Source organism: Sinocyclocheilus grahami, unplaced genomic scaffold, assembly GCF_001515645.1.
Source record: "Sinocyclocheilus grahami isolate Dianchi unplaced genomic scaffold, SAMN03320097.WGS_v1.1 scaffold831.1, whole genome shotgun sequence".
Classification (NCBI taxonomy): domain Eukaryota; kingdom Metazoa; phylum Chordata; class Actinopteri; order Cypriniformes; family Cyprinidae; genus Sinocyclocheilus; species Sinocyclocheilus grahami.
Window position 1 is genome coordinate 869,268 of NW_015506010.1, and position 16,738 is coordinate 886,005.

General features: G+C 36.2%; 1 protein-coding gene across 1 annotated transcript in view; it reads left to right on the top strand.

Moving 5' to 3' along the window:
• Positions 1–16,738, top strand: part of LOC107562641 (FERM domain-containing protein 3-like) — a 55,088-nt gene that overhangs the window by 965 nt on the left and 37,385 nt on the right. The window contains exons 2-3 of the mRNA XM_016247315.1: positions 12,469–12,573; positions 13,537–13,579. Of these exons, the coding sequence (XP_016102801.1) occupies positions 12,469–12,573; positions 13,537–13,579 (148 nt within the window). The remainder of the gene's footprint in view (positions 1–12,468; positions 12,574–13,536; positions 13,580–16,738) is intronic.

The following is a 16,738-nucleotide window of genomic DNA, read 5'->3' on the forward strand; positions in this document are numbered from 1 at the left end:
GTGCTGCACACATCTGAATATTTGGGTTGAAGTGTTCTGGAACAGTGTTGTAAATACTGCTTAACCACTGATTTGTAGTCGTGTCCATTTTTGGAAGACCAAAGAAAGTAGTTTCGCTTTCACAACGACAAACACAGCGGCCTAGCGTGAGGGGAAGCCCAGGCTTAGATAGAGTGAGCTGAGCTTTCACAGCGAAACACAGCGTCTTCAGGACATGGCGGCAGCGTCAACAATACTACAGCGAGAATAAAAGTTACGCCTTCTTTGCAACTTTACAGATCTTCTTTATGCACCAAGAGCTTGTAACACTCCAAAGAGAAAGGAAAAATTGAAATCGCATCATATGTCCCCTTTAAGTATTTTACTGCTACTAAATATAGGCTCAAAGATGCACTAGTCAAAGAAACATGCCAGTGGTAAACTGTAACGTTGTTGTGGAGAAGCTGCAGAAAACAGGCAGAGGCAAGGATCTATGTGCTGGCTAGTGTCGGTCAGCAGTTAGTTCTGCTCCTTGATTTTGAGTGGCCTAGAGAGTGCTGATATACAGACCTTTGAGTTTTCACTGTGTTTGCACATTACACATAGACTGTCAGTCCAACCCAATCTCAGGAGTAAACGTTGGGTGGCAATCAGTGATTTGTACGGAAACGTAGGATTTTTAGGAAAATTTACGAATTAGGCATCAATTCACCAAAGCGTAAAGTAGTTATTAATTGCCATGAGAGTGTGTTGGTCAGTATGTGCATTAGAGGGAATGTTTCAGTGACGTTTTACCAGTGATGGCTAGATTGCTTGCAAATTGTAATCTGTTACTGATTCCAAATTACATGACAAAAATTGTAGTCAGTAACATAATCCATTACATTACACATTTCAGGTAATTTAATCAGACTACTTTTGGATTACTTTTAGATTACTTTTGACTTTACACGTTCATCACATTGATTTAAATAGGGCAATCTTGAACCATATTGCTATAAAAATACAAAGTGAAAGAAATTATATTCAAATCATGAAGTGCATTGAACTTTACATGATGTCAAGGTTTACCAAACTGGGGTTTTGTGAGTTTAGTGGAAAAGAAGATTTAGTGAGAGTCAATAAAATATGAATAACTGATTGCTATTGTGTGAATAATATGTAAACACGTAATCAATAAACAGTCAGTAACAATCAGTTACTTCCCAGCACTGCTTTTTACACATGAAATCATTACACTCTTTATGAATGAGTCATTGAATTATTCACTCAACTGATACTGTCATAACACGGATTCATTTAGGAACGAAACGTGTTCTCTGTGTTGCTCTGATGTGTGAGAGTCAATTTTTTGTCTTCGTTTGGAACTATTTTTGTTGGCAAGAATAGATGAAGTAAAATGTAAGTTTCTCAATATTAACTTCTTGTTTATTAAATGCTTGTATAAAAGCAATGTCATACTCGTAATCATGCCAATGTTGTCTGAATAGCAGGGCTATAAAACAACAAAATCCCTTTCTTACGCGATATGGCTTAAATGAGTCATAAGACAGAGAGCAAAACATGGCTTTGACATGACATACAATGACTTTATTAACTTGACTTGACTTTAAACTTAACCAAAATTGCTCAATTTTGTGCATAAGAATGAAATACAATACAGGGAGCCCTAATCTAAAGGGATATGATTTTGCATTTACTTGCAAAATTCCCCTGAGAAACGTTGCATTGGCTCGCAACAATTTTGCATTTCCCCAAGAAACATTGTGCGCTTGCAGATTGTATCTACTTTTTCTTTTGCAAAAGTACTGAGGTCCCCTGATAAATGTAGCTATCATTTGCAAATATTTTGTGTTCTCTTCTAAAACTTTTGCATTTACCTGAAAAAACGTTGCATTTGCTTGCTAAAGCATTGAAATATAGTCCTTGAAATAGCATTAGTTTTTACCTCCATCACCAGTTTTGTGAATGCAAACTTTTTAGGGGGTGCGCAAAAGGTTTTTCAAGAAAGTTTCTTGAGGAAGCTCAATTTTTGTGAGTGAATGCAAAAGCATTGAAATATAATTTTTCCCCTTCATCTCATTTTAAAGCTTAAAGGGGTCATATGATGCGATTTCAATTTTTCCTTTCTCTTTGGAGTGTTACAAGCTCTTGGTGCATAAAGAAGATCTGTAAAGTTGCAAAGACTAAAGTCTCAAATCCAAAGAGATATTCTTTATAAAAGTTAAGAGTCAGCCACGCCTACCTAAAACGGCTCGTTCTAACATGCCCCCACACGTCTACCTCACTATGTGGGAAGATTTGCATAATTTTAAAGGGTGCACTACTATGAAAATCACACAGCTTCAGTGTGACGTCTATAAGAAAAAGTATAATTTCATAGATATTGTTAATAATAGTTGTTCATAATAACTTAATACATGACCTAGATGATTTATTTTGCTAAATCTTGTCATTTTAATAAATATTACATGAAATTGATTAAAAATGGTTTCTGCTCCCATTAAGCTCAGTGTGCTCTCTTTAAGCTCTTCCACATTGAACGTCAATGTAAATACTTCATAAACAGACGTTACATATTATCTGATGCTTGTCACTTTAAGTTAAGTTAATTGATTTTCTGTGGAATCAGTCGACTCAAATCTGCAGACTGGCGAACTTCTCGGTGAACTTCTCCAGATTGTAAATCAGTGGAAAATTGGATGCCTTGCTGCTTGATTAAGCACAGCCAGACTTTTTTGCATTTAATGATGTATATCTTAATTGAAATGCTTTTGTCATTTAAAATAAAATTAAATATTTTTGTTTGAGAGATTAATCTTTTATTTTAACATAACTTTTTGTACTGAAACCAATATCTTGTGCACTAAAAAGGTCTCAATGTAGATTTTGGTGAGCTTAATAGGTACGTTTGCCCTATTTATCATATTATATTATATTAAAAACTTTACTAAAAATTATATTAAACTATGCAACTATATAAAACCATACAAGGTGGGTTGAAAAGTTAGGCATTTTTGATCATTAAGTGTCTTCATATTATAGCAATACTTGCAATATGTGGTTTGGTGTTTGCTAGGGCAAGAGTCACTATTTCTGTTGTTTTATAGAAATCACCACAGCATGCCAACACCTAGAAACATCCCCAAAACGCCTTAACAACTGCAAAAAAGCATGTTAAAATTACCTTATCAACCACATGGAAAACCCAAATATTCACATCACCCTAGAACCATTACAGTGAGTTTTGCATTTAGGAAAATGTTTACATTTAGAAAATGTAAAAATCTAGTTTCTAGTTTTGTGGTTCTCTTTTTCAGAACCACAAGAAAAACAAATATATATATATATATATATATATATATATATAATTTTTTATTTCCACAATTCTATATATTTGCCATGAAACATCCAATGATTTGAAAAATTTAGATATTTTGAGGCTGTCGCTTAGTTACAAATCATGAGAAATGCACTGGTCCTAATCTGTTTTGGACAGAATGAAACCATGTCAAGTTGTAGCCAGTGTACAGTATATTGTAATCAGCATATTTCAGTGTGTACTGTAAGGAGTAAATGAGATGTGTGTGTGTGTGTTTTGTGTGGGTCAGCGCTCAGTGAGTGTCTTCTCAGTGTCTGAAGGACAGATCGCTGATGCATTATTAAGGCAGATCATGCTCTTCAGTGTAACTGCTGCATCGCTCATGTGCTACTGATGCAGCGCTCTGCTTCTGCCATTAAGCCATGAAACATCCAATGATTTGAAAAATTTAGATATTTTGAGGCTGTCGCTTAGTTACAAATCATGAGAAATGCACTGGTCCTAATCTGTTTTGGACAGAATGAAACCATGTCAAGTTGTAGCCAGTTTATATTGTAATCAGCATATTTCAGTGTGTACTGTAAGGAGTAAATGAGATGTGTGTGTGTGTGTTTTGTGTGGGTCAGCGCTCAGTGAGTGTCTTCTCAGTGTCTGAAGGACAGATCGCTGATGCATTATTAAGGCAGATCATGCTCTTCAGTGTAACTGCTGCATCGCTCATGTGCTACTGATGCAGCGCTCTGCTTCTGCCATTAAATTCCTCACATGGACAAAACCGGACAAAATTGAGCCACGCAGAACATTTGGAGTGCCTTTAGGAATATAAAATATGAAATCAACATTTTTTATAACACTGAATGTCTTTCAAGCTGGAACTTCAGAATTTGATAGCCAGTTATAATTTCTGTTTTAATGGCATTCAGTAATAAGTAACTGGAGTTACCACGGTATTACCATTTTTAACATTTAGCTGTGGTATTACAGTGGTGTTCTTAGAATTATTATATGTACTTTATAAATGCCATGGTATATCATTATTCAGTACGGTATCTGGAACTGTAAAACCATTTTATCATCATCAGCTGTATTTAATTTCTTGATAATACGCATATATATATATATATATATACATGGCTACCTTCATTAGAAAAGTTAAAAGAAAATAATCGAAAAGGAATTCTTAAAGTATAAATGAAACTAAACTTCAAATTGAAAACAAACAAGAATTTGTGACATCTACCAATTAAAACACAGTAAACGAAAAGTAAACCAGATATATGAAGTAACAAGAAGTACTATGATATTGCCATGGTTTGTGGAGATACCATGGTGTCCTATGAATGATTTTTGGAGTATGGAAATAGTAATCATTCAGTACTCATGATATATATCAAAGCACCATGGCTTTACCATCTGATACCTGCAGTGTTTTAAGGGTAAGTGTTATGAAGATGTCAGCGTGCCGTAGCTTTAGTCACACTTAATGCAGCACACTTAAAAATGCAGCGGTGTCATCACTGATTGCTATTTTTGTATTCGACCAAATGCAAATTGCCCCATCTGCAGAAATGTATCTCTCATCCTCTCTCATTCCCTCTTTTCATCAATAAATGTCCAGAGAGCAAGAAGGAGAGAAGGTGGTGTTGTGGTGGAGACTATAAATAGTGCTCATGCTATTCTTATCCTCCTCCTCCATGTCCTTTGATGAGATTTTTTTTGCAAGAATGACTGAAGAAAGAAAAGATCATAAAACAGGAGGAGGGGGAGTCAGGAGGGGTGTAAATGAATGACGTCATTGCTCTGGTGGTGAATGATGTGTCAGTGATGTGCAGTGCATATGTACTAGCCGCTACGCTTCATAGACAGCGTGTACGTCTGTGCCCAGAATGCAACACTGTTTTTTTTTTCAATGCTCTGTAAATCAGTTCTTGTTCTTTTGCTCAAACACATTTCTTTTTTAAAATATGGAACTTTGGGGAAATTAAAAAAATGATTAATACATAAAATAAATATCTTTTTGATTGTAAAAAATGCTCTTAATTTTTTTTTATTTTTTAGAGGTAGGTTTAGTCTATTGTAATTATATTTATTAATATTTAAAAAATAAAATTAGTATTTTCTTTCTTTCTTTTTCTATGACGTCCTTATTTAGATAGTAAGCATGTGTTTGTGTGTGTGTGTGTGTGTGTGTGCGTGTGTCGAAGAGTCCTCCCATTCTGTTTGTACATCAGTAGCCTGAGGCAGTGCAGTGACAGTGTGTGGTGTGTGATGATAGATATTTTAAGAGACAACAGCATGTTTGGCCATTGGGGATATATGACCCGTTAAACACACAAACACACACTGATACACACTCATATCTGTCACTCACAGCACTTCTGCTGGAATGAAAGCATATTACACTCCACAGAACAGCCCATTCAACTACTAACTAATATTTCACAAATAGTTTACTTCCAGGTATATATATATTAAGGCTGTCAAAATGACTGAAAAACCAAATTCGAATTTTCCACTTAAATATCATAAAAAAATCTAATTATATTCGAATTTAAAAGGCATCATTTCAGTTAGGGGGGAAAAAAGCTTTTGGCATCTCTCCTGAGGCCACAAGAGGGCGCATCGAGCAAAATATTATGCACGTTTCTTCAAAGCGTAATAAAATAACACGACTATCTTTGAAAAAAAGTGCGAGACGCGAATGCAACGCTGATAGATGCCCCGCTAGAAAATGTGATTAATATGTGTTCCGTGTGAACGGCTTGGTTTCAGTTTCCCCGTAAACAGCATATTCACCACACTGATGGTCTCGTTTTCTGCTATATATTGAATGTACAACGTAGCAGCGCCGCATCTAGTGAGTTCAACTGGATAGGCTAACAAAAGCATTAAAATGCAATGACACTTACATTGTAGTCGCATTTCGTGCGCCACTGATAAGGCTGCCTGACGGCTGACGCAGACCTGTGGATTTTTTTTTTTTATTCGACGAATATTCAAATATATATTAGGGCTGTGCTATATATCGAAATTATCAAAGTATCGCAAATGTACATACCGCAATATGCATATCGCTACAGCTTGCATTATTTGGGGCCATGAACAAAAGACAAAGAGAAAATCACTCACTGCTCTTACCTAAATAACTTTTGCAGCTTAAATACAAATCAGTGCATATTGAATTCAAAGAGTAAATTCTAAGCAGTTTTTTATTTTTCCTTTTTATTTGTAAGGTGGGTCAAAAAGTTTAACTGTAATACATTTTCATTTAATTGCAATTAATTTGCTTATATGTTCTGGAAAATATTATATTCTGTTCACACTCAAAGCTTATATGTTTTTAAAAAGTGTATTATTTCCATAATAAGTATTCTTTTTAAAAGTATGCTAACGTGTACCTCATTTTCACAAGGGAACCCAGAACAACAAGAAAATTCACTCAAGCTGTCCGTGTAAAATGAATAAATGTTTTATGATGCAGCCACAATCAGTTATGATTGTTTCAGACTCATTCATTTTGAGAATAAAAGTACCACATTTGCCATCTTCAGCATCCTGTTGTCTTCATAAGCAACATTAATGATCATTTACTCTTAAAATGCCAGGTTTAATCAATAATCAATTACATTTCTCAATTGAATCATTGAAGGTTTGCAATAAATAGTACAACGTTTGGCCATTTTTCCAGCATGACGTGACTTTAAATGTCTTGAAAGATTCCATCATCACAGAAATAGTTCCATCAGTTAGAAATAGTGAATCACTCACTTTGGCATCTGTACTTCCTCCTAAATGTTCTTCTACCAATTAGTTTCTGTATTCAACTCGACATGTTTAACCTTTTAACATCCTTAATGACACTGTTTTGCGTGCAGTTGTGACATCACTACATGTTTAAACCGGTCACATTCTGTCCAGATTTGCACTCACTAATAATTGTGATATTTTCTGATGCAGGAATTGCTTTATGCATTGCAAGCAGAATGTCACCTCACAAATTATTCATACAGCCAATGACATTTTCAGACTGCAGGTCTACATGCATAATCAAAAATAGCAATCAAATGTAATGTAAATCAGTGCACATGGATGTTGCACGGTACATTTTAGTTATAAATCATGAAAAGAGGTAAAAATTCACCAAGGACATGAACGTATACATTTTTCCTTCAAAACACTAGACAGATGTAGGAACTGATGAAGAAATGAAGATGTGATATTCAGAATATGTTTAGATCTTTAGTTATGTACTGAGCATGAGATATAGACAGTAAAACAGAAGAAAGACTTCGTCTTACAACACCAGGTCAGTTTCACTTCAGACCTGTTGTCGGCATAATCCACTTTCCTTTGCTCAGGGATTAGAGGATGAACAGAGAAATGCTTCTATGGTTTCAAGATTAGATTGCTCCCATTATAGCCATAAGTGTTGCGCAGGTCATCAGGTTCAGATCCAGAACAATACTGGAGAACACTGTTAAATGGATTCAGAATCTGCAGTGTGAAATGTCTGTGACATCGGCGTCACTATGTTTTTTAGCATCTCACGCAATGAGCATCTAATTTTTATTTAGACAGTATGTCCAATAAGAAGCAGTTCATGGTGGTACTTCAAGCTTGAATATCTCAGATGGTAGTAAAATTCCTTATTAATAAATTTACATACAGCTCAGAGGCCATGATTAGTGCAGCCAAAAGAAGATATTCAGTCCCTCCAGGATTTCGCGGGACTTTTTTCAGATTTTTGCGGACTAAAATGACAAAATTTGCGGTGATATTTGCGCCATTTCTTATAGTTTTGCAGTGAAAATATGCCACAGACAACATTCTTCTAACATTGTTATGACCTTTCTGACTTCGAGAACCATTGCAGGGCTCCAGACTAACATTTGAGGACACCAGCACCAGTGCCATAAAGTTCTACAGAAGGTGGCACCAGCACCTGACAGAAAAGCACTCACCCTAATCGCACATGTACATCTCGGAGATGTCTATTTGATGTCTGCATTTACATATGCAAGATGTATTTTTTAGAGTGTTTGCTCATCTGCAATACGTCTCTAAGATGTTTCCTGTCAGATGTCAAATAGACATTTATTAAAATGCATGTAAAACTGTTTCCGAGACGTTTATTAGATTACACAGCAGATGTTTCCCAGATCTTTAGCAGACGTCTTACAGATGTTCTTGTGCTGTCTGGGTAGTTGAGATGCAGATAAAATTAATTTTATTACTGTCATTCAAAATGTCTAAATATAATTTAATAAATACAAAAATATATATATTAGGGAGTGGAAATGGCTAATAAGCCTATCAGTACTTCTCTGCAGCCATCTACAAGTGGTAATTGAATGTCTTTTTTATTTTTAAATAAGTGTTTGCTTTCCTACATTATGAAACTTTTAGCTTTATAAATGGGGGCATCCTATGAAGGATGAACAAATAATGTCATCACATTAAATATAACTTTAAAATTCTGTAATACTTAAAGCTTTGAAGTGCTGGGAAAAATTGTGTGAAGCATTTAAAAACACATTAGACCATTTCTGCCACAAGTTGTTCCTGTAGTTTTACTGTTAAATCCATGGTGAATTCGACTGCTTTCTTTACTGTATCTCCCAGCGCTGTGTATAACTGTGTCGTGTGATTGAGACCAGCCCGCGGCTCTGGCCTGAGCAGATAAACGGTCTGCGCTGCGTAGCCCAAACGAGTAGCGCGGATTCGTTCCGCTTTTGGTTCGTTTGTCCAATTTAGCTCTCGTAAATCGGTCATGATGATAACGCAAGGCTGTTCATTCCATTTTTGGAACTGAGAAACAACCTTTCTTTGACTGAATGCATGTTGCGATGGCGTCACGGGACACGTCTAAGCCCAAAATCAGCGGAAAATCTGCGGCAATTACGGAAATTTGCGAGCTCTTGCGAAAATTGCGGCGTTTGCTTGATTTTGCGATAAATTCAGCGATCGCAGAATCGCAAAATCCTGGAGGGACTGGATATTTAACGAACATTTCAACTGTTTTACAGTTACATACAATAAAAGTCAATGGGGTCCAAAATGTTCAAGTTCTAAAAAAGACATGATGGTAGCATTGCTTGGTGCTTGTGCCATGACGTCATGATGTTGTCATGTGACATGCAAAAACCAATGAGGTTTGATGTTTGGCCTCGGTTGATTTGACTTGAGATAACTGCTTAAATTTTGCAGGACATACATATACAAATTGCTTCAGAAAGGTGTGATCACTTTTACTATCATTCAGCAAAATTTTGCTGGTGAAATCCAGGCATTTCAATTGTGAATTTATGTGATCAGGAAGGAGCTGCAATGAGCTGGACAAGCGAATTTGCTGTGGTGACCAACGGAAAGTTACTTGCTTTGAGAGTGACTTCTGTGTGAATTGTGTGCGCGTCATGCATCTGACATTGACAATAGACAAAAAAAATGTATCTCTTTTGACAATTAAAAAAAAAATCACTAATACTGCACTTGAAAACTTGAAAACTAAATTTTATGCTGTCATGTCCTTTTTTGGAGCTAGAATCTTTTGGACCCCGTTGACTTTAATTGTATAGATAAAAACAACAGGAACATTTTTCAAAACATCTTTTGTGTTCTACTCATAAGATTTAGAATAACATGGGGGGCTATCATTTTTGGCTGATCTATCCATTTAATTGCATCATTTTCTAGCGTCCCCCCCCCCCCCAAGTTAATCACACTAATTTAACATGTTAAAGGGGTCCTATCATGCTTTGTCACTTTTTCAACTTTAGTTAGTGTGTAATGTTGCTGTTTGAGCATAAAAAGATCTGCAAGGTTACAAAGCTCAACGTACACTCTAAAAGGAGAAATTCTCTTTAAGAGAAAACACTTTTCAAGAACTACAACAAACGGCTCGCTCGGACTACAGCGCCTGGTAGAGCTGTGCTGGAGACTGTAGACTGTAAAAAAATAAAAAATAATAAAAAACCCCACTCTGAAACGCCCTGTAAAATCTGTGCTTGCAAAGGTTCTGTACAATCCTTTCGTTCATAAACATTCTCAGCATCTGAATCAGCCTCGAATTGGTATGGCAAAATTGACACCATCGTTAATATTTATAGCTAAGCAGATAAAACTCACTGTTATGGTAAGGGGCGTGTCATTTTCAGTCACAACACATTGGGCCAGCTAACCAATCAGAGCACATTTTGTATTTCGGAAGGAGGGGTTTCATCGAAACAGGAAATAAACTGGGGTGCATTTCCCAAAAGCAACTATGGTTGCAAGTTCCGTCGTTACCAAGAGAGTCCAGTGGAATTTGTGAACATAGTTAGCTAACAATGGTTTTTGACGCCTTTGTCCACTTGAGAAACGGTGTCTTTTCCGCGGCTCGGTACGCTTTCAACTCATTTTTTTTTGTCTCGAGTAAGACACTATGACATTCACATTACATGATTTGACTGATTTTTACGTAGAAAGGGCGACAGCGTACCGCATTAAAAGAAATGACATAAGCAGTTTTCATAACCGCTGGCCAAATTCAAAAACAAAACTAAAATTAATTAATCTTTGAGAGCAGGGGTTGGCCCATGGTGTTACGGGGGCCCTACACAGCTTGCGTACTTTGCGTATAGGGAGGATCGGCTCTGGTAACCATACCCCCAAGCCTTTAACATTGACCAATCCTTCCTATATACAACAAACTACAGTACAGTAGTCGCAACACACCAACAATCACTCAGAACACCTTAGCAACTGCATAGCAACACCCTAGAAACCAGAAATAACACACTACAATAGTGGCAACACACCAACAATCATTCAGAACACCTTAGCACCCGCATAGCAACACCTTAACAATCGAATAGCAACACACCAACAATCACAGGTCACTATTGTAGGGTATTATTAATGGTGTCTAGGGTGTTGCTGTGTGGTTGCTAAGGTATTCTGAGTGATTGTTGGTGTGGTGCCACAATTCTAGGGTGTTATGTGTGGTTTCTAGGGTGTTGTTATGCAGTTACTAAAGTGTTCTGAGTGATTATTACTCTCAGAACACTTTAGCAACCATATAGCAACACTCTAGAAACCACACATAACACCCTAGAATTGTGGCAACAAACTAATAACTAATGCAGATTTATAATCAAATTCTTTCTATTAAAAAATCAAGTTCTTTCTATCATTGTAAGAGAAGAGACATGTAATGATATGAGAAATCTCTTCCTAATTCTGTCCAATGTAGAGCTTGATCTACATTTCACATTAAAAATGTGCATAAAGAGACGTGTTTGTTTTGTAGTCATTAATATTTAGAGACTGAAGCTTTAAGAAAATTATGTTGATGTTTTTCTTCACATAATGTACTGTTAGAGCAGAACGTCCAGCCCATAGAGTCACTCTGTGGTGGTACTGAGACCTTGCACTCAGGGAGATGTATTTCACTCATCAGGAGTGTGTTATAGCACCCTGCGTCACATGTAATAACAGCAAAGTCAAAACTGATGGTCATCAGAGCTGCTCAGTGGAGCAGAGACACTGTCCTGTATCAGACCATAAAGCCATCATCACTCACTGTGCACCAGTGTTTGCAGCAAGGCTGTCCACCCCTGCAGGACCTTAACATACATTACAAATTATAGATTTTTTTTTTATGTTTTCAAGATTTAATTGAATTGAATGTTTGCATTTTTTAAATTCAAATTCAAATACTATTTATAAAAAAAAAACTGTAAATGTATTTCCATTTACACATTTTCATATGAACAACCAGTTAGTAATGGTACTGAATTAAGTTTCACAAATATTAAGAACAGTAAAGGATTTGTCAGACTGATGACTGATAACGTGCGAGTCTTTAAAAGAACCTGTTCAATAAAACGTTACACTGCATGGTTGTTTTTGAGTGTGAGTGAATATAGCACAATAAAAAGATAAATAAATTTGCCAATATTAAAAAATATTGACAGTCATATTTTTTCCCTATATTATTGTATTTTGTCACTGTTTTGACTTGATGAATTTATACAGACAACAGTAAATATGATGATATGTTCATGAGAACTGTCTCGCTAGTTAATTTGATACTAAATATCTGATGTAATGACTTACAAAAAAGGTAAAAAAGTTGAATTTGATTATGGCTTTGATTTGTGTTCATTTGATTTTTCTGTCCTCTCCAGAGAGACACTAAAGGGCAGTTTCTCTTGGATCACGTGTGTAATCAGTACAGCCTGCTGGAGAAAGATTACTTTGGCATCAGATATGTGGACCCAGAGAAACAAAGGGTAACATTCACAACTCTAATTTCTTTTGGCTTCAATATTCAGTAATACTGACCTGAAAGTTTATGTAACTTCAACAGATATACTGTTTAAGCACTTAAACCAGACTTAAAATGAATATCATTGCATTTGGTATGACAATATCAAAGAGACATCTGTAAATAAAATGCAGCATTTTTACAATAATTAATAACTGCACAATTAAACTTAAATACACATACAATTTGTGAATAATTTTAAATCCTGTCTCTTGAGTAGCAAGTACGCTACTGTTCTTATTCTCATCAAAATTACATTTATTTGCATTATCAAAAATATAGAAAAACTGTAATATTGTGAAATATTATTGCAATTTAAAATAGCTGTTTTCTGTTTGAATATATGTTAAAATGTCATTTATTCCTGTGATCAAAGCTGAATTTACAGCATCATTACTCCAGTCTTCAGTGTCACATGATCCTTCAGAAATCATACTAATATGCTGATTTGCTGCTCAAGAAACATTTCTAATTATTAGCAATGTTGAAAACAGTTGTGCTGCTTGTAGAAACTGTGATTTCAAGATTTTTGATGAACAGAAAATTCAAAAGAACATAATTGATTTGAAATAGAAATAGAACCTCACAAATAACACTTAAACACACTTGTTTCTACACTGTCACCATGGTAGATATTTCATCCTTATTCTGATTCTGAACAAAGTTACCATGACAACTGACCAAGGGGTTTTACCCTACTGTATGTACGACAATGTTTCTTCAGTCGAGCAGAAATTCTCCCAGCAACACCGCATTTAATTATTTCCAGTAATTTATGTTGTAATTTTAATGTCTTTTATAGAAAAAAGGGAGGGATCATCAGTGGGAATGCTTGTCCAAAGTGCTTACCATAAAAAATGCTGAATTGCATCTTTAGCTGTCAGTACACAGCAGTCAATAATTTCCATCTCTTGTTATTGTTTTACAGCATTGGTTGGACCCGAGCAAACCAGTCGTGAAACAGATGAAATGTAAGTTATTTATTTAGTTCTTGCCTTCAAGCTGGCAGATTCTGATGTATCGGTAGAAGTTGTGAATGTAGTGTCACTCTTTTCATTTTCATTGTAGCACAATTTAAAACATTTTGTACTTAGAATTTTGGGCTTTTCCTCCTTGAAGCTCACAGATATGGTAGGGAATATGCAATGGGAACTGGAAATGTTGCACCACAGCTCAAAAGTTGAGGAGATCATGAACATAGTCTTGCTAAAGGAGGGAGTTATATCTAGAGACAAAAATGCAAAGTTCTGTAAAGAAACTCTAGATGGCGCAGGCCGATAGGTTCTAATTCAATCTGATATAATCACATCATTATTCACATGGCGCAGCTAATTGGATTCTTTTGCATCAGCAGCCAATGAGCTTGCTGCTCAAACATTCAAATACTGGGCTAGTGCTTGCTGTAGCAGTTACAGAAACCCTCCACCTTCCCCAGCTCCACTTGTATAGATTTGCTACGGGGTGATTTCATGTATGTTAGATGTGCAGCAGCAGCATTTCCTACATGCTCACAGCAGCATGTCTGTGAATGTATTGGCAGTAGCAAGTCTCGGTACTTGCTCTGCCGTAGCAACAATGTAGCAGATCTATTCCACCAAGACCAAACACATTAACATTGTCATGTACATTACCATGCTAAACTCTTCGGGAGTCATGACAGAAATATCATCGACAACCTAGCAACCAACCAGCAACTCTAACAACTGCATAGCAATGCTCTGGCAACCACCCATATCACCCTAGTATCGTGGAAGTGAGTTTTAAACTGCTACATTTATGCTGCGTCTGAAATTGAATACTTCCCTACTATATAGTATGTGAAAAACAGTACGCCAAAAGAGTAGTATGTTCTGAATTCATAGTATCCGAAAAACAGTAGGCTAAACCCGGATTCTGATGTGCATATTCTGGACACTCTACTATCTAATGAGTCCATAGGAGAGGATTTATGAATGGCAGTGAAGAGATGCAACAGATGCTAGGTTACATGAAAGTAATAACATAGCGGATGTAGTATGTCTGAATTTCATTCATACTACCCATATTCTTACTAAATAGAAAATTCTTTTTCACAAAGTAAGTTCAAATTCAAATGTAGCTCCTACTCAGACAAATTCGATACGGTTTTCTATGATCACGCACCCGGAGCACACACAGAAAATCACATTGTATGAGTACTGAATTGAGCTCTCTTTCATGTCTTATTGCACTTGAACGGACAAATACGCACAAAATTATGTCAAAATGTCTGTTTTGGCAGGTATTCATGTAAACACGGTCGGTTATGTCTTAACAGTTGGGAGAATATTGGTGTATCAGTGTATTGGATCAGTGCATTAGGTCTTAAAGTGACAGCAGCCTAATATTCCTGCTACTGCCTGTGTCCTTAATGTTAATCAAACAACAAAAGAGGAAATCACTCACTGCTCTTGACTGAATCACTTTACTAGCTTTAATAAAGGTTAATTAATTTATACAAATACATATTTCTGCTTGAAATAATGAAGGATGCCATATGAAACTTGTTCTAAAGAATATAAATATAACTACAGGCATTTTATTAAAAAGAAGACAATGTCCTTGTTCAATAATAATAATAATAATATTAATATTGTTCATATGAACAGGTTATTAGGTTTTCTCCAGGAGTATATAATAATCTTGGAATTGTTTTGGTTAATTTATGTTTAATGCAGTTTAATGCAGTTTAATTCAGTTTTAAAACCGTTAAATCAGAAATATATTACAGAGAGACCAAACTGTAAACCACACAAAAATATCAGCTAATCTAACAATGACAACTAGTTTGAGTTCATGATTTTTTGTATACTTAATTAATAATACTTAAAATATTATCATACCAACCAATTGAACTAAATCTGTTAGATTTTAGTCTGCCAAATGAACTGTAGATTGACTAAAATCTTATGATATTTAGTTAACTAATGCTGAGTTCACACTGCACGATTTTCAAAGACGTCGCATCACTGTTGGTTTCAAACTGAACAACTATCTGGGGTAGCATTCAGTTGTTGCTGTGTTCACATTGCACGATTGCTTTCGAGGGGGTCCCCCAGTAAAAATCGGGTTGGGGGGATAAATTACACATTTTTTTGGCGGGTTCTCCTGGTACAATTCACATTCCAGGGCCTAAATATCACTTATTGGGGTCGCTTCAACCTGCTGACATAAAAAACAACCGGCGTCAATCGCGGATTTGGCAACACTGGTCCACAAACTATGTTTCATATAACTCCTCCCCAAACTTCCCTCTGCCCTGTATCTTGGTCTCTCATTGGCTGTAGGTCATCGCCGATGTGTTTTTCAGTCAGAACTCATTTCACACAGCGTGATTGTGAATTGCCGACAGCTCCAGATATTTAGCATGCCAAATATTTCACGGGCGTCGGCGACGCATCGGCGATTCTCTCAGATCGAGTCTTTGATAATTCACACTGTGTGATTGTCACTCGCGTGAACGAGCACCGATTTGCCTCCGATTTCGGGCATTTGTCGGCGATTTCACAAAACCTGTCGGCGAGTGAAAAATCGTGCTAAAATCGTGCAGTGTGAACTCGGCATAAATGGCATTTTAGCACAAAGACTATGACATAAAGTAATTCAAAATTTGCTGTTAAAATTAACACTGCATTTCAATAGGAATCCATGCAATGTGCAATTTTGCGAACGGGATTTGTTGCTTTGACCAACATAAAGCTGCTTGGTTTGAAAGTACTTATGTGTGAGTTGTGCTTCATACATGTATGCTATTTAACATAGACAATGGACTTTTTTGCCTACAAAGTGTCACAGAAATTTTGCTAACATGACCAAACTTACACAAGTTAAACGTCATTCACAATCAGAAAAGTGGCAGAGAAAGATTGTAGACAAAGAGTGAAATGACTCTTCTAAGCAGACATTCTCTGCTGTGGCGTCAATGAAAGCAATCTTTCCCTCTGACCTCGAAACTTCTCAGACTCATTACGTTTATCTTTGAAGACTTCATTTTATTCTTCACCAGAGGGGTTCCATCATCTCATGGATTAATATAATCATTTTAGCTCCCCTCATGCCCTCGTTTACAGTTCTCTGCATAATCTGTCTCACATTTACCTCAAGTGAGTCTG